The 18,139-nt window shown below is 49.2% G+C and overlaps 2 protein-coding genes across 3 annotated transcripts in view; both read left to right on the top strand.

Moving 5' to 3' along the window:
* Pik3r6 (phosphoinositide-3-kinase regulatory subunit 6) overlaps positions 1–12,115 on the top strand; it is a 58,310-nt gene extending 46,195 nt beyond the window's left edge. For both annotated transcript variants that reach the window (XM_029483150.1, XM_029483151.1), the window contains 6 exons: positions 1,573–1,660; positions 1,951–2,021; positions 2,756–2,846; positions 5,331–5,443; positions 10,725–10,837; positions 11,354–12,115. In XM_029483150.1, the coding sequence (XP_029339010.1) occupies positions 1,573–1,660; positions 1,951–2,021; positions 2,756–2,846; positions 5,331–5,443; positions 10,725–10,837; positions 11,354–11,507 (630 nt within the window). In that variant the 3' untranslated portion in view covers positions 11,508–12,115. The remainder of the gene's footprint in view (positions 1–1,572; positions 1,661–1,950; positions 2,022–2,755; positions 2,847–5,330; positions 5,444–10,724; positions 10,838–11,353) is intronic.
* Positions 12,116–15,614: 3,499 nt separating this feature from the next.
* On the top strand, positions 15,615–17,762 carry Mfsd6l (major facilitator superfamily domain containing 6 like). The gene has a single exon (XM_021178196.2). It carries the CDS (start codon positions 15,888–15,890, stop codon positions 17,643–17,645), a length of 1,758 nt encoding a protein of 585 aa, XP_021033855.1. The 5' UTR covers positions 15,615–15,887; the 3' UTR covers positions 17,646–17,762.
* The last annotated feature ends 377 nt before the right edge of the window (positions 17,763–18,139 follow it).

Below are 18,139 nucleotides of genomic sequence, written 5' to 3'. Positions count from 1 at the left end.
TGGTTCCCAGCACCCACATGGTGGCTCACAGCTGTGCATAGCTCCAGTTCCAGGGTGTGCACACATTTGAGCAAAGCAATCATATATAGATAATAAATCTTTTTCTTATTTCTTAATTTTTTATTTTTATTTTATTCATTTATTTTGGTTTTTTTGAGACAGGATCTCTTTATGTTGTCCTAACTGTCCTAGAACTTGCAATGTAGACAACACTGGCCTTGAACTCACAGAGCTCTGCCTTCTTCTGCCTCCCGAGTATTTTTCTTAATTCTGGCTAGCTCTCAAATAAATAAGACAGAGACTATTAGATTTATTTAATAGGCTTTATGGTACAACATCTAAACAGTTAGTAATCTGTTCTAATCCTCTGAGCTAATCTGGCTACCTCACAGCCAAAATCCCCTACATATATCCATTTTAGAATCCATCTGTCCCTCTCTGCTCTAGGTGTGTCTCCTGGACACACGCCTCGTGATGAATTCCCTCTCTCTCTCTCCCTCTCTTCCTCCCTCCCCTCCCTGGAATAGGGAGGCCAGCTCTGTTCTCACCTCTGCTCAGTCATTGGCTGATCAGCTTTTTTTGACAAATCAGAGAATAAATGGGGAGCAAACCTTACACAACATTGAGGCAGGCAGAGGATTCTTAGCATAAGCGCTACAATGCAGAGAAATCAGCATTTGAATAATACAAGGATACTCTTTACATAGTGCACAATAACATTATGCCAACATAAATCTTTTTTCTTATTATTTCTTATTTTTTTTTAATTTTATTTATTTTGCTTTTTTTTTGAGACAGGGCCAGGGCCACTTCATGTAGTCCTGGCTGTCCTGGAACTTGCTATGTAGACCAGGCTGGCCTTGAACTTACAGAGATCTGCCTTCCTCTGCTTCCCGACGCTGGTGTCAAAGGTGTGTGCACAGATTTTAATAAGTAAGATTTTAATAAGTCTTTAAAATAGAACAAAATGATAAATACAAATTATATATGTATATGTATATATATATATATATATATATATATATATATATATATATTTGTGGCTGTGACATGCCATCTTATGATATGTACACGTGAAACTCTATTAATTGGACTGGCTAATGTGCACATTACTTCACCCTTACATTTCATGCCACAAATACTTACAACCTACTTACAGCTCTTATTAAAAGTACAATGTGTTGTTACGAACCGTGGTCACTGTACTGTGCAGTTGCTCCCTTGAGCTTGCTCCTCCTATAGAGCTGGAATTTTGTATCTTTTACTAGTATCTGACAGATAGGTTTGATCAGAATTAATGCCTCCTGATTCTTCCTCTCCATTCTTTTGTTTTGGGAAGGACTCAGATGTAAGCGACAGGAACTTTTCAAATCAGCTTAGGACTGGAGGCATTATTAGCTTACCTTGCTGGAAAGGTCTGGACTGGTGTGGCTGTCACTGTGCAGCTCGGAACCTAGCATGGGTAGGTGGGTGGGTGGAGCCCCTCAGGCTGTAGGGACAGAAGCTTTCTCTAAACTCCCTCCTTCCCCCTTTCTTTCCTTCCCTCCCTCCCTTCTCCCTTCTTCTCTCTAGATCTTCACCAGCTTGAGTCACGACCCTACAGAGGACATTTTCCTCACAGAGCTGAAGGTGAAGATCCAAGACTCCAAGTCCCCCAAAGGTGAGCTTCTGCTCCCCGTTTCCCAGAGCTCACCCTGGTTCAGCTGCCCCTACCCTCACTCTCTGGTCTTTCGCCAGATGTCAGCCCCATGGTCACCTTACTGTGTCACGAGACCCTGCTGAATGCCAGGGCCACACTTACCTCTGTCTCGGGGCACTCCCAGACTGAAAGGCCATCTTCCCAGATGTTGCCTCTCCATCCAGGGACAGCTGCCATGTCTATCCAGCAGCTATGCCTGGGAGACATGGGGAAGGGGCTCTCACCTTATACCTCCTCTTGTCTTCCCTCAGAGGGCTCTTCACCCCGAAGGAGAGGGGCAGCTGAGGGCACAGGAGCTGAGCTGTCCATGTGCTACCAGAAGGTCAGTGTCACTGGCATAACCAACAAAAACTTAGGAGGCACAGTGAATGAAAACCAGCCTCTGGGGGGTTGTAGACAGAGCCAAAGGGATCCCCCAGCCTTTCTTGAAGATACCACTAGACTCTTTCAGCCCCCAGAGCAATCTGCAACGATGGTGCAGGGACAAGGTTGACCTTACATGTAGACAAGGAGGCAGTGTGCTCTAAGAAATTAGAGGTTGGGTGAGCACACTGGTGCATGTCTTTAAACCTAGCATTTGGGAAGCAGAGGCAGGTGGATCTCTGTGAGCCGGAGGCCAGCTAAGACTATATAGTGAGACCTCATTTTAAAAAAGAAAAGAAAAGAAAAGGAGGGGAGGGGAGGGGAGGGGAGGGGAGGGGAGGGGAGGGGAGGGGAGGGGAGGGGAGGGGAGGGGAGGGGAGAGGAGAGGAGAGGAGAGGAGAGAGAGGAGAGGAGAGGAGAGGAGAGAGAGGAGAGGAGAGAAAAAAGAAAAGAAAGCAAGCAAGCTAGTTTCTTGCTCAGGACCTTCTTCCTTGTGAACTACCCATCTAGGCGTCTGATTGGCTCCTTGGGGATTAAGAATGGCTAAGCCTCTGCCCATATGCCCCTTATTGGTATCAGTACCCAGGGAGAATCTCAGGGTAGGGTGGAAGCCTGGGGGAAGCAAGACATGAAGATGCAGGGGAGAGGAGAGCCCTCGGGACACACCCTCTTCTGCTCAATTCCCATCCCCAGGCTCTGCTCAGCCACAGACCACGAGAGGTCACTGTTTCTCTGCGGGCCACCGGGCTGGTCCTGAAGGCCATTCCAGCTGGTGACACTGAAGGTGAGGAGCTGGGAATGCAGAGTGAGGAGATGGGAGGGATGAGGAGAAAACCAGGGAGGAGGAAAAGGGTTAAGAAATAGGGAAGCCAAGGTTGAGAGGTGGCAGCTGGGTGGGGCTGCAGCTGGGCAGGGCCTCAGCAGCAGGCAGAGGGTGGTTAGCTGAAACCAGGCAGCCTTGAATAAAGCAAGACCCCAGCACCCAGGTGGTCCACTGGCTGACAAGCCAGCTATCCCAGCCTTGGGGCATGCTCCCAGAGCTGGAAGGTAGAAGGACCTGGGAGCAGAAGCGCCCCCTCTCTGAATTAGGCCTGCAGAGCTGGCAGCCTTCCCCTGGGAAATGTTGGATTTATATATTATTCCAAAATAAAAATAAATGAACGAATGAAATGGAGTGACTGGGGACAGCGGAGAGGAGCATCGAGTGAACGTGCTTGGTTCAGAGCCTGTTCCGAGTCTCCTGCGGAGGTGACCTTGAAGTTATTTTCTTTGCTTCTGTTTCCCCTCAGGAAGGAGTTAGGAATACTGATAATATCTGTCGCAGAGAGTTCACATGCTCAGGAAAAAAAAAAAGTCCCACACCTAACAGAGTGCTGCTAAATTAAGCCCCTGAAAAATATGTTTGGCGCTGGTAGTCTGTGTCACCACCTTTTGTCCTTCCTGGGACCCGGGAGCTTTTTGTGAAAGCTAATATTGACAGCGTGCTATGTCTATATAAGCTGATTTTTTCCCCCTGTGTTTTTTCCATTGCTCACATTATTTGTGGCCTTCCTCCTTAGACCAGGCTGGTCTCAAACTTGGCATCCTCTTGCTTCCAGCATCAGTGTTCTTACAGAGACAACTGGCATAAAAGGGAAGAAACTCAAGAAATAATACTTTCATAAAAGGTCACTTCCAGGCGAGCTGAACTTTTAGGTGACATGTGGCACTCTTTCATATTCTAGAAAGACATTCTTTCCTTGTAGCATGTTAGCGTCACGAAGGAGCTTCTGTTCATCCAGTGGCTCACGGTCTAGAGGAGACTGTGATGAGCTGGGCTGAGAGCGTAGGGGCAGAACTGGGTGGTCGGAGTTTGCTGCTTGCTGTGCAGCTTTGGGCAAATAACGAGTCACTTTTATAGTTTTAAATAAATAATATAGGTAATAGGCACTTGTTTGTGTGCACACACTTAGTAAACTATGAATGGCTTTGTCCACGGGAGCCTGGTAGTACACACTTGTAACCTGAGCAAGCTCAGGATGGGGGTTGGAGGGGCAGGGAACCAGATCAAGGTCATTCGTTGTTACATAGGACTATATGAGACCTTGGGGAAGAAGAGGAGGAGGAAGGGAGGGGTGGCGGAAGGACATTCCTTCTTTTTCCTTCATAAGACTCTCACTGGTATCCTAACCCCAAGTCCATCACAACAGGTGAGACCAGAACCAACCACCAAAGCACAAAATCCTCTAAGCAGCATTTTTTGGCAGGGAGGGTTTAAGCCTGACAGTGGTCACACAATAGGGATTTTTTGACAAAGTGTATACTACTAAGAGAGTGGACAGACTGAGGTGGGGGCTAGGGGATGGCTTGCTGATAAAATGTTTATCTGGTACATTTAAGGTCCCGGGTTGAATTTCCAACACCACTGAATGCATTTTTAAAAAAATTTATGCACGGCGGAAGTGATGCATACCTTTTGTCCCAGCACCCAAAAGGCAGAGGCAGGCAGAGGCAGAGGCAGAGGCAGAGAGGCAGAGAGGCAGAGAGGCAGAGAGGCAGAGAGGCAGAGAGGCAGAGAGGCAGAGAGGCAGAGAGGCAGAGAGGCAGAGAGGCAGAGAGGCAGAGAGGCAGAGAGGCAGAGAGGCAGAGAGGCAGAGAGGCAGAGAGGCAGAGAGGCAGAGAGGCAGAGAGGCAGAGAGGCAGAGAGGCAGAGAGGCAGAGAGGCAGAGAGGCAGAGAGGCAGAGAGGCAGAGAGGCAGAGAGGCAGAGAGGCAGAGAGGCAGAGAGGCAGAGAGGCAGAGAGGCAGAGAGGCAGAGAGGCAGAGAGGCAGAGGCAAGCAAACCTCTGTGAGTTCAAAGCCAGCCTGGTCTACAGAGTGAGTTCCAGGATAGCCAGGGCATCACAGAGAAACCCTGTCTCAAAAACAAAACAAAACAAAGAAAAGCAAAGCCTAGTGTGGTAGCGATGCCTTTGGTCCCAGCTCTCGGGAAGGAGGGGCAGGTAAATCTCCGAGTTCCAGGGCTACACGAGACCATTTTCTCAATGTGTAACCCTGGGGTTTGGAGTGGTGATCACTATGGGTTCAGAAACGTGGTTGATTCTCCAAGGAAGGAGATGGGAGAAGAAGAAAGAACAGAAGCTTGGTTAGGGTCAACATGGAACCCAGGAGAAGAGGCTGAGGGGCGGGGTAAACTGGCAGCAGAATGGGAAGACAGACATACAGGGTCTTCTTAGGACCCAGAATCTCCAGCTTCCCACTCACATACCCCCTCCATTTCTCTGTTTCAGGGTTCTCCCACTGTACCTCACCAAAGGCTGCTTCTGCCACAGACTGTTCCTGTCTGCACGTCAGTGTGACAGAGGTGGTCAAGTCCTCCAATCTGGCAGGAAGGTCATTTACGGTGAGTTTGTATGGACTAGAGGGGGGGACAGGCAGCTGGTAAGGGAGCCCAAGGGGAAGGTACTCAGAGAGGGGGAGCTGATGGTGGCCCTTCACACCTGCTGTGGGACTTTCCAATCAATGTGGCCGATGCAAAGACCCTGTGGTATAAGGCAGACACGGAGCCCCGTCTTCCTTCCATCTGCAGCCCATTTGAGAATTAACACCCCTAACAACCACAGTCACCCACACATGTCATCCCCACCACTGCTCCTCAACCAGACTCCTACATAGCAGCTCTCATATCCTCATTGCCTCTCTGACCACCTTGCCCCTTGGCTTTGCCTTGGCTGACATTTAGTGATCAAGGGATGAGACTCACCCATTTTCTTGCTCTCTGATGGCCTCTCTCAACTTCACTTAACCTGACCTCAGAGCCCCGTGGTCCCACCTGAACCACGTTCTCACTGACACAGACTCCTGTGCACCACCCACCAGACAGGCCAGATGCTGATAGCTTCTGGGATAAATCCTGTACCCACATTGACCAGGTCCCAGCAAACTCCTGCTCACCCAGAACATTGATGTCACTCAGCACCTTTCTTGATTCTGGGAGTCTCTCTTTACTTTCTCTGCCCTTCCTTCCCTCCCCGCCTCCCCCTGACCCTCCTTCCTCCACAAATAGATTCAGGTCTTCTTTCCATCCTAGAAACAGACAGGAAACTCGACCTTGGCCAACGATTTCTCTCTGGCTGCCAGATGCAGTTCATTTCTCCTACGTCACTCAAGCTTTTAGAAAGATACTTCTAGGGGTCTGGAGGGATGGCTCAGTGTTTAAGAGAACTGACTGCTCTTCCAGAGGTCCTGAGTTCAATTCCCAGCAACCACATGGTGGCTCACAACCATCTGTAATGGGGTCTGATGCCCTCTTCTGGTGTGTCTGAAGACAGTGACAGTGTACTCGTATACATAAATAATTTTTTAAAAATATATATTTTTTTCTATAAGTTTGAGGCCCTTATTCAGGACTCCTTTGCCTGCAAGCTATGGCTTTGAGCTTACCCCTTTGCAGCAAAGTCACCTCCATGTTGCAAAGTCACTGTCCCTATTCAGTCTTTCCATTTCTTCTTTGCATGGCAATGTTGTAATCTATATGTGCAAAATAAGTTTACTCATCATCTCAGTGCATGGTTAGGATGACATTTTTGAGTATCAAATAAATACTTTGGTTTTTCATTATATGTTCTTGAATAATTGATAAATACAGTGAATAATTGTCTATAGCAATGTTTTTGCTCAAAATATTTGAAAGAAGGCTGGGAACAGGACTTTTAACCAGAACTCTGGAAGCAGAGACATGAGTTCAAGGCCAACCTGGTCTACATAGTGAATTCCAGGGCAACCAAAAGAGACCCATATAATATCTACATATTTCACATTATATTATATACGAAGGCTTTGTGCATTTGTCCTGATGGGACTTTGTTTATGCCATTAAATATTATTTCATAATGGTTGTGTATACCCATAATGATTATTGAAATGTTTTTGTATGATTCAGTGATCTTTTATGATTATAAGCATGCTGTGGCAAACATACTTAGGGTTAAACAGATGCTAAAACTCATGATTATGCTTTTAAAAACCTTCCCTAGTGAGCTGACACCCACACATCAGGACATTTCACCACACTGGTCTCCACACCCCACCCCCATTGCCATGTGTGGACGCCAATTTTGGAAGGCAGCCAATACACAAGCTGACTTGTTCCAACTCTGTGACTCTGATCATCAAAATTTTGATTGTTTCAATCTGGATTTCTGTCACTCCCAATTAGTGACAGTGATTTTTTTTCTCACATTTACTGGTAACTGTTTCTTTTCATTTATTTCCTCTGTGTGTTCTCACCTATACTGAAACCATGGTGTCCTGGTTTTATATGAGAATACCATCCTTTTGTTCGTCTCATGTTTTTAAAATATTTTCCCCAAATTTGTTCTTTAAATGTTTTATAACCTTTATATTTCAATTTCCTGCCTGAGAGTTTGAAAGTGTTTCAGAAACCCCACCTTTGGCCTTTGCTGAGTTATCGTTGTCCCCATAGACTTTTGCCTACACTTGTGACAGGACACAGGGGCCATGTACCTGGGAGACCTTCCCTTCCCTCAAGATCTTCCCTACTCCCTACTTCCTAGTGAGCTGGGTACCCCACCTTTGTGCTCTCCCTTTAGCCCTGGGGACACAGCCATGGCGACACTGCAGCTCTGTAAATGGCATGGGGCGGGGCCCTCAACTTGATGTTTCCAGCACTCAATGTATCGGGCACACAGCATGTTGCTAGTCACCTAGAGCTTCGAGCATCTCAATTCTGAACTGGTAGCCTACCTTCTCTGACGCCAGCTATCCGTGGTATTAAGAGCTTTCATTGCTCAGAGACACACTGTTTTGGATTCAGTTCTACCTTAGCCTTGGACAGTATGGTGTTCAAGCTTGAAGCTGTAAGGTAGACCTTGTCACTTTAACTGCAGCTCCTCTTTGAGAGTCAGTTCCTCTGCTAAATGACCTCATTAAATAACCTGGCCAGGGGCTTTTGGCTCTCTAAGCAAATCAACCCAGCAAGTTCCTGTTTTTTATTTCTTTCTGACTTGCTGAGCAAGATTCCAATAGCTGTGTTTCCTCTCCTGGAACCCTGGCAGGTTTCATTAGATGGTAGGCACCAAGCCATGGAAGGGAAGTTCTTGGTGATCTAGAGGGAAGGTGTTCCCAGCTGAGAACAGCAAGAGCCCTGTGGCTGCCTACGCAGTCTTGTCTTTGGCTGGGTTGGATGCTTGATTGACAGGAATAACAGCAGCGAGGCAAGGACAAAAGAAAGGGGGCTTTGGGTGTGGAACACAGCAACGCCAACAGGGAATGGAAGCCTTGCCTGTCCTCCATCTTGACACGCTTTGCGAAGCCTGCAGCTGGCCCTTGCCGCTGGCCTGTATAGATGCATTATAGGTGTGTGTTGCCTTCATAATCCACAGCCCAGGAGACCCCAGAGGCAACTGCAACAGACAGGTGTGTGGGAGGAGGCTAGTGGATGGCCTCTGGTCACCTACAGTGTGAGTCTGGGTTGTGCCAAACACCTGAAGTACCCTGTACGCAGCAGGGGAAAGATCACTGAATTAGAATCGGTGTGCTGAGACCTTCACTGCGGGAGCTCAGCAGGTGACACCCAGATCCTCGGACCCCATTTTCTTCACTTGGGCAACCCCAGATTCCTTCGATCATAGCGTGTAAAGTGACTAACCCTGGCTTCCCCTGGGCCACTCTCCTTCTGCAGCTTTTGTGGGTGCTCCTGGAAGGTGACTAGTGACTCCCCCAGTGTAGACAACCATCTGGTTAACTGTCAGTTACTGCCCACTGGGCTCCACAGCCTGTTCCCCTGCCCACGACACACTCCTCCCTCATAGCTAAGAGTTCCTGGGGGAATCCAAAGTGCTTGAGGTTCTCCTGCACGAACAGGCATCTCCTCTCCCCTCTGGCACCCTCAGCCGTGGGTGTCTGCTCCTCTCCATCTAATGGAGGTTCTGGTGTGTCTTTCTTCCATTGGTGCTCACTTGTTCAGATTCGCATGAGGGAAGAAGAAAGGGGTTTAGGATGGAGACAAAAGAGAAAGAATAGATAGTAGATTTCCTTCTTCATCACTTAAGACCACTGTTTGTGCTTACACTCATCTGGAAATATTACAGTGAACAGGAACAACAACAACAATAATAATAATAATGCCAACCCACACCAACACTAACACAGTGCCTTCCGAGCGCCATCTACTGGAGACTTGTGGACCTACCAGGGGCCACACCCTTAAATAAAACTGACTCTCCATCCCCTGGAAGCCCTCCCCTGTCTGTGAGCTCCTCGCTAAAGATGTGCTCTATTGCTGGTAAAACACTCACCAAAAAACCAACCTGGAAAGGAAAAGTTTTATTTCAGCTTATAGCTTCCAATCTGTCATTGTGGGAAGTCAGGGAAGTCACTTAAGCAAGAACCTGGAAGGAGGGCCTGAAGGAGAGACCATGCAGGAATACTGTTTACTGCTCGCTCAGCCTGCTTTCTTACATAGCCCAGGACCACTTGCTCACAATAGACTGGGACCTCCCAAATCAATCCCTAATTTAAAAAAAAAAATGCTCCATAGCATTGCCTACGGGCCAATGGATAGAGGCTCGCTCTCTCTCTCTCTCTCTCTCTCTCTCTCTCTCTCTCTCTCTCTGTCTCTCTCTCTCGTTTTTCAAGACAGGGTTTCTCTGTGTAGCCCGGGCTTTCCTGGAACTCACTTTGTAGACCAGGCTGGCCTTGAACTCAAAAATCCGCCTGCCTCTGCCTCCCGAGTGCTGGGATTAAAGGTGTGCACCACTACCACCTGGCTAGAAGCACTCTCTTAATTGAGATTCTCCTCCTCCCAGGACTCTAGTTGGTGTCAAGTTGAAAAAATAACAAGCATGGGGTTCCTGAACCCCTCCCCTTCTGTGCTAGATCGTTGACTGGCTTGGTCGGGTGCAGGTCTTGTGCAGGCAACCAAAGCCGCTGAGTCCATGAGTGCACTGGTCCTGTCATGTCCAGCAGACACCAGTCAGCTCCAGTTGTCCCCGACCTCTGACCTTTACACCCATTCTGCCCCTTGGGTGATTACTGTAAGCATCCGGGGTTGAAAACACTTGGGAGAAACCGTCTCAGAGGCTTCCCGACACACTGGGGCTGTCTTTGTACCACCCAAAGCTCCTGTCTGTTGTCAGTGTTCTGATTAACCAAGGACAATTGACTGAGAAAAGAGAGACTTTGAAGGATAGGTTCAGGCTTCTCAGCAGCACGGTCTCAGCCTCTCAAGGACAGAGCACTGCCAGCCTCCTGGAAGCTCTGTACAGGGTTACACATAAGGCTAAGCGTGCAAGTCAGTTTCTGGCACACTGAAACTTCTTATCTGATCTAGGGGTTGCCTTGGAACCACCATCACCTAAGCAATTCTCGTTCGTAGGAAACTTCGAGACTAAGTTAAGCAAAGGCTCTTAGAAGCGATCAAAAGAACAGCCCCATAAAATCTCAGATAACCACTGACAAAAGGCTACTTCCAAGCTTAGATGCCATCAGTCCATATTCATGCCACATATAACAGGCTCTGCTGAAATTCTGCTACAGTCTGTGTGGGGGATGGGACCCCTTGGGATACACAGAAGAAATGCATCAGCTTCCAGGGTAGGAAGTGTTGGCAGAGCCAACTGCTGAGCAAAGGTGACATTTACATAAAGTCTCCTCTGATGTAGACATCAACCAACACCTTCCGGACATCCAGTATCCAAGTCCAGAGCCAAGACCAGAGGCTGCTCACACTATGGCTGGACAAGGACGGTCGGCGGACTTTCAGGGATGTGGTCAGGTGAGTGGGGCTTTCTACTCCTAGGACTCCTGCCCCAACAGGGAAACCCTGAACGCCCACAGTCTCCTGCCCATGGCCCAGGCTACTTATCAGAGTCAGATCTGTGGTCAGGTAAGTTTTAGGCCACTGTCTTACGACTTGAGGTTAGTGATAAATGTTCCCAGGACTCCTCGGGGCACACACAGCCTGAACATCCTCCTGTTTCAACCTTGCTGCCTGTACTGATCTTTCATCACAGGCTCCCCTTCTGGGGCATCTGTACCCCCCATTTTGTGACTTTTGCAAGTTTTCCCCAGGGAGGTAGACACAAAGACACAGTGGCCTAGATCCAAGCATCTCCCCCACTCTCAGAGAACCTTGCTGCATGAGGACCTCCTTCTCTGATTTGTCTTGTCTTCTTTTTAACTCTCTCTGTTCCCTATAACAGTTGCTCTACCTTTTAAATGTGGTCTACCTTTCTAATCAGGGAAAATCTGGTTTCTGATTACCTTCTAAGCTGGTCTCTCCCCACTGCAGATTTGAGGCCGGTCCCTGCCCAGAGCCATGTTCACGGACCCAGAAATCCAAGACTTCAGCATTCAATTCGCATGGGCAGGAGACAGAGAAGAACATGGCCAAGCCCAATTCTCTTCTGATGCCCATCAACACATTCTCTGGCATCATCCAATAAGCTTACCAGGACAGTGGGAGATCTGGGTCCAGGGGCAGCAGACCCAAGAAGGAGGAAACACTACCTACCCATCCACAACATTTACACTGACAGCCCCACTGGGCAGCTCTGCTTGGACCAGGAGTCAGAGAATGCCTGGGAATGAAAAGAGCCTGGATTGTAATGAATAAGGGGCATGTGATAAAGATGGATGCAGCCCACGGCTCCCAGATTGCTGGACAGAGCTGGAATGAGATGAGCTTCTCGCAGAAACATCTTTCTTGTGATGATGTTCATTTCCCGTTTCTCATCCACTCCAGCTCCCTAGGGAGTCCTGAGAACTGGTGTCAGGTAGCTGCAAGTATAGCTGGTGGTTCAGTGGTAGAGCACTTGCCTAGTGTATGGGAGGCCTTGGGTTTGACCTCAGTATATAAAAAGGGGTTCAGAGCTGATGGATTCACTATTTGTACAGCGCCCTGTGGCTGAGGAAGGACCAGGAAGTAGGTGGTGAATACAGTATTTGCTCCCTTCTGACTTCATACCATCCTTTCCAGCTCTCAAGGCCATGGTTCGCCAGCGCCGAGGCGGTCAGTCTGTCTCAGTAAAGAAGAGAGTGATAGTCTCAATAAAAGCACACTAAAGTGTTACTGCTTCCGTGTGTGTGTGTGTGTGTGTGTGTGTGTGTGTATGTGTGTGTGACATTATATGTATGTAGGTCAGAAGACAATTTGTGGAAATTTATTGTTTCCTTCCACAGTGTGGGTCCTGGAAACAAAACTCAGGTTGTCAAACTTGGCAGCAAACACCTTTACCCACTGATCCATGACCACAGCACTATTTGCGCTGCACAGGAAGTCAGAAGACAGAACTTGATTTAACCAAATGAATTCTCTTAGGCTGGATGACAGTCTTGTGCCATATTCATTGCTGCGGTCCATTTCCCTACTCTTTCCTCTCCTCGTTTTAAGGACTCTCTCAAGCAGAGGCAGGAATGCAGGGTGCCTTCAGGAAAGCCAGGAAAGCCAGAGCTTAGAGAATAAGAAAAATTGGCGTTTCAAGTAAAAAAAGAAAAGTTGTACATTGTCTTAATTAGAGTCTTACTGCTATGAACAGACACCATGACCAAGGCAACTCTTATAAAGACAACATTTAATTGGGGCTGGCTTACAGATTCAGAGGTTCAGTCCAGTATCATCAAGGTGGGAGCATAGCAATGTCCAGGCAGGCATGGAGCAGGAAGAGCTGAGAGTTCTACATCTTCATCTGAAGGCTGCTAGGAGAAGACTGGCTTCCAGGCAGCTAGGATGCGGGTCTCAAAGCCCACGCCCACAGTGACACACCTCCTCCAACAAGGGCACACCTCCAAATAGTGTCAGTCCCTGCGCCAAGCATATACAAACCACCACACAAAGCCATAGTAGTGTTGTTGGCCCTACGATCCATGGCCTCATGACTATAGGGTGGGGGAGAAATAGAAAAAGTCCAAGGGAGTTAGACTTGAGCCCCTTCCTGTCAACTAGATGGAGTCCCTGGGCTGGTGGGATCCTTTGAAGCCAGGAATCCATATTAGTTACTTTACTGTCGCTGGGCTAAACGTCATGACCAAAGAGCAACCATAGAAAGAGTCTGTTTTGGCTCAGGGGTTCCAGAGGGATGAGAGTCCACTGTGGCAGGAAGGATAGCAGCAAGCAGTGAGCAGGCATGGCGGCAGGAAGCTGAGAGCTCACATTGCCCAACATGAGCATGAAGTAGCGAGAGCAAACAGAGAGGCAGCTTTAAACTCTCAAAGCCTTTGCCAGATGCACACGCCTTTAATCCCAGCACCCCAGGGGCAGAGGAAGGTGGATCTCTGTGAGTTCCAGGGCAGCCTGGTTTACAGAGGGAGTTTCAGGACAGCCAGAGCTACGCAGAGAAACCCTGTCTCAAAAACCCCCCAAAACCCCAAAACCCCAAAAGAAAAAAAAAACTCTCAAAACCTGATCCTAGTGTCATACTTCCAGTAAAACCTGCTAACTGTCCCACCACTACCACCAAACAGCGCCACCAACTGGGGGACCAGGCGTTAAAATATCCAAGTGTTGCCGGGCGTGGTGTTCAGGGACCATTCTCATTCAAGTCAATATAGAATGGGGGTGGGGGGTGGGGTGTGAGTGTCAGTAAAGTAACTAATATGGCATTTTATCTCTGACCTCATTATTCCAGGAACAAGGGAAAGTCCCATGACCCATTCTTAAAGCCAAGGATGATGTGAGTAGGGCTCAGGGTTGGTTTAGTATACACACCCAAAGGCAGTCTAGGCTTACAGAAAGTCTCTGCTCGCCCATGGGCATGGAAAGCAGGGAATGTTTTCTCCGGTAGCCAGAAGCAGACAAGCCCACAGAGTCTCAAAGAGCCAAGAAAGAAGCTGTGGGAAAGAGCAAGTGGGGGGAAGGCTGCTGAAAGAGGCAAAGGCAGGGGCACTGGGGGGGGGGGGCGCAGGCCGGCTGGCAGGTGGGAGGGAGGCGCTGGGGGGGGGCACACAGAGGGTGTTGCACAGGCGGGGGCATAGGCGGGCTGGCAGGTGGGAGGGCCGGCAGTCTTTAGTGGTTTGAAACTGGTAACAATCACAGCCTCACTGAGTCTGACCTGGGATTTTCTGTTTTTCTGAACTGAGGTGATGTGAACTGCTTCAGACCAGTTTGAACATACTCAATCACACAAGCATTAGGTTTTTGTTTTGGGGTGTGTGTGTGTGTTTAGGTTTGTGGTTGATATCTTTGAGACAGGATCTCATATAACAAAGGCTGGTCTTGAACTCCTGATTTCCCTGCTTCTACCTCCAGATGTGGGATTATATGACTAAGCCTCCACTCCCATTAATCACTTGCATGTTTGTTTTCTTTTTGCTCAGTTTTGTAAACAAGGTCTCACCTTAAAAAAGCTAGCTGAGGCTGATGGTGAACTCCTGATCCCCCTGCCTCCATCCCTCAAGTGTTGGACACAGGCATGCGTCACGTCACCATACCCAGCTAGCAACTCTTAGTTTTTAAATTTTAATTTAATAACATTTTAATCCTTAGGTTCTGATCATCAGTAAGTCTATCAGTCATACAGTAAGAGAAAGTGCGGAGGACCTTAGCTCTCTACCCGTCTCCCGAGAAAGACGGTACCCAGTCAAATTTAGCTACACATACATATTGGCTGGCAAACACCCCCCACTCTCCAATCCACGGCCAAATTAGGTGCATTGAGCAAGCCTTGAGTGAAAAATGAACCAAATCAGAGCTGGGATACAGCTCAGTGGCAGAGTGCATGGAGACCCTAGGTCTGAGAACAAATGGCTCTCACCTCAGTAGCTAGATGGTTGGCCATTCTGGAGGAAAGCCTAAGACGCACCCCCAAATGATTTCAAGGGCTTGCATCTGAGTTCCGTTGAGAGAGGAAATGCCTCTGAGGAGAGAAAACAATCTGGAGTCATTTCTCATGACCTGGATGCCACTGAATTCACCTGGAAACCTTTACTAGGACAATAAATTACCATGCCTTTTGACCTGCAGTTTTTAAGTATCTGTAGTCACTTCCTCTACTGAGGTTCAAAGCCAGCTAAGAATTTCTGGAGTGCACTCCCAAACAGGGCAGGCAACAGCATTCTATTGACTGTGGATGAAATTTTCCACTGTGTACATACTGCCTGGAGCTGTGAGGTACTACCAGGATTGGATGGATGGATGGATAGATAGATAGATAGATAGATAGAAGGCAAAATATCTGCCTTTCTGGGAGTTTTAATGCCGATGGAAAAAAACAATAAGGTGAACAGAAAGATTATAGACAAAAGTTCAAGCAAAGGAGGGGAAGTCTGAGTCCTCTGGTGATGGCCAGACAGGATTGGGATTTCAAGTACAATCAACAGGACCAACTCTGTAAATCGCCACTGACCAGTGGGCCTATGAATACAGACCTGAGGACGAGGGATGTGTGAGGACCAGAGATGTGCAGATGTTGTTCACTTCATTCTTCTCTCCCGGAAACATCCCCATCCTGACCCTGTCAGTTTCTCAGGTCTGAGGCAGTCCAGGCGCCCAGCAGCACCTGTGGTCAGAACGCGCCCAGCAAACCACAGGGCGTCCGTCATCCATTAGGTGGCGCAGGTGAGGCGCAGGTACAACAGGTGCAGCAGGTACAGTCAACAGGTGCGCGGGCTCCGCCCCCGCCGCGTCTCTCTCTTGAGGCGGGGCCACTTCCGGGAGGGTGGCCGGACATGGGGGGCAAATAGCCGTTGGCTAGGTGACAGGAGGTGACGCAGTTTGGCTTGCTCGGAACCCTGAGCCAGCGATTCTCCCTTCCCAGGATATGGAGCGCCGCGCGCCCCGCATCTAACTTAGTCCTGTGCCCTTCCGGGTCTGGCGAAATCCCGTAACCATGAGCCCCAACCCGCAATGGGATGTTCCCAGGGCACTACGGGTGGCCAGGCTCTTCCACTTGGTGTGCGGAGTCCGGGATGCCTGTGTGACTCCGTTCCTGACCCTCTACCTGAGGCAACTGGGTGTGGCCGCGCCCTTGGTGGGCATCCTCATGGGAACCAAGCACCTGATCGCTACCTGCTGGATTCCCTTCTGTGCCTTCCTGGCCAAACGCTACCAGAAAAGGAGAATGTTTCTGACTGGCTCATTGCTGAGCTCCGCAGGCGCCAGCCTCCTGATGGTCCTCGTCCCACCGGTGGACAGAAATCTGGTCAACCACTTTTGTAATGGAAGCAGTAGGGTGGCCACCACTATCCTACCGCTGGGGGTCACACAAACTGTGATCATGACCCCTACCCAGGGGTCTGGAGCACCCAACCTCCCAGGCAGCAGGCACACCAGAGCCCTGGACACTTCTGGCTTTCCAAATGGATCTGAAGGAACATTTAGCGGTCTGCAGACCTATTTAGTGGGCTCTGTTGAAGGAGCCAGGACCACTACACAAGGCCTCCATCTTGTCACTTCTGGGTTGAGAGATAATTCCCAGAAAGGGACTTTTGAGGTGGGCAATGTTACCCTGAATCTACTTCCTGGAAGTACAGCTCTTGGAGGTCCCGTCAACTTGTCAAAGCCCCAGGGGGCCCAGACCCCTGATCACTCCTCGAAAGAGTCACCGTGGACTTTCATCCTCTCCTTGGGGGTTGTTGTATTCTGGGAACTTCTGGCAGCCCCTCTGGAGCAGGTGGCGGATGACAGTCTTTATGAATACCTGGATTTCGTAGACGCCACTGATCGGAACAGAGACCTGTGGGTGTGGAAACTGTTGGGTGTATCAGCAGGTGTGTGTGGCATCGCAGCCTTGGTGGGGCATCTGGAATGCTTCCTCGTGGCCAATGGTCCTCAGGGCGTGATTTATTTCTACAGCTACTCGCTGGTCAGTATCCTGGCCTTAGCAGTGAGCACTGCCTTTCCTGTTCCCATAGACCAGCAACAGGGGCCCAGCTACAAAGCCATCAAAGCTCTGTCCCTCATAAGGGGTGACTCCCGCCTCATCCTCCTGGCCTTCACTGTCTTTTGGATAGGAGCCACTGCCAGCACTGTGCAGGACTTTCTGTTCTGGCACATGAAGGACCACGGCAGCAGTGAGCTGGTGATGGGTTTCTCAGTGGCTCTCAGCTTGCTAGGAGAAATTCTGTTTCACCCGTTCAGAACTTCGTTGCTAAGGAAACTGTCTAGGGTGGGTGTGCTGGGGCTGGGGCTGGGCTGCCTGGCCCTGCAGGTGCTTTACTATGCTTTCATCTGGAGCTGGTGGTCCGTCCTCCCTGTTCAGATCCTGAGCACCATCAGCAGTGGGGCTCTGTGGTGGGCTGTGGGGGCCTCCATAGAGGACCTGGCCTTCTCCGGAATGGAGAGGTCTCTGGGCACCATGTTCCGAGGTCACTTTTACGGGAGCGGCTGCAGCCTAGGCAGCTTTGTCGGGGGCTTTGTAGTACTGCACTTCGGCATAGCTGTGCTCTACGAAGCCTGTTGTGTGGTCCTGTTGCTTTGGCTGGCCTTGTTCCTGTCCATCCAGCCCAGGCTGCCCCAAGAGCAGAGGATCAACTACTCAAAGCTGCTAGCTATGGAAGGGAGTGACTCCAGTGACTCCGAGCAGGGGTCAGAGGGGGACTGGCTTGTGAAGGCCATGAGGGAGGAGCACTCTGACTGGAAGAGCTGAGAGGTGAGAGCATGCTGATGGAGGACAGCTCTCACGGATGCCAGGACTCGTGCCCTGCACTGCAGGGAGCCTTGGAGAAGAAACCATGTCTATGCCAAAGGCACAGCAGGATCTGCTCGCTGCGTGATTTTATTTTGTAGTAAAAAGAGTTTTTTTTTTACTTTTTTATTTTTTATGTGTTTGTATACATATGTGGGTGCACATGCCCTCTCTCTCTCTCTCTCTCTCTCTCTCTCTCTCTCTCTCTCTCTCTCTCTCTCTGTGTGTGTGTGTGTGTGTGTGTGTGTAGGTCACTAAGACAACCTCAGGTTGTCATGTTCAGGAACACATCGCCCTCTTTAGAAACAGAATCTCTCACTGGCCTGGCGTTCACCGTTTAGGCAAGAGTGGCTGGTCAGCAAACCCCAGACTCCTCCTCCTGCTGCATCTGCCTCCCATCACTGAGTTCTCCCATCACACACACCACCAGGCCTGCCATTTTTACATGCATTTTA

The sequence above is a fragment of the Mus caroli genome, unplaced genomic scaffold (genome assembly GCF_978045245.1).
Source record: "Mus caroli unplaced genomic scaffold, Mus_caroli_1 scaffold_13, whole genome shotgun sequence".
NCBI lineage: Eukaryota > Metazoa > Chordata > Mammalia > Rodentia > Muridae > Mus > Mus caroli.
This window is presented reverse-complemented; position numbering and strand designations above follow the sequence as displayed.

What these genes read in the sequence shown, in the direction of transcription:
- Mfsd6l (XM_021178196.2), top strand. Translation starts at nt 15,888, where the DNA reads ATGAGCCCCAACCCGCAATGGGATGTTCCCAGGGCACTACGGGTGGCC.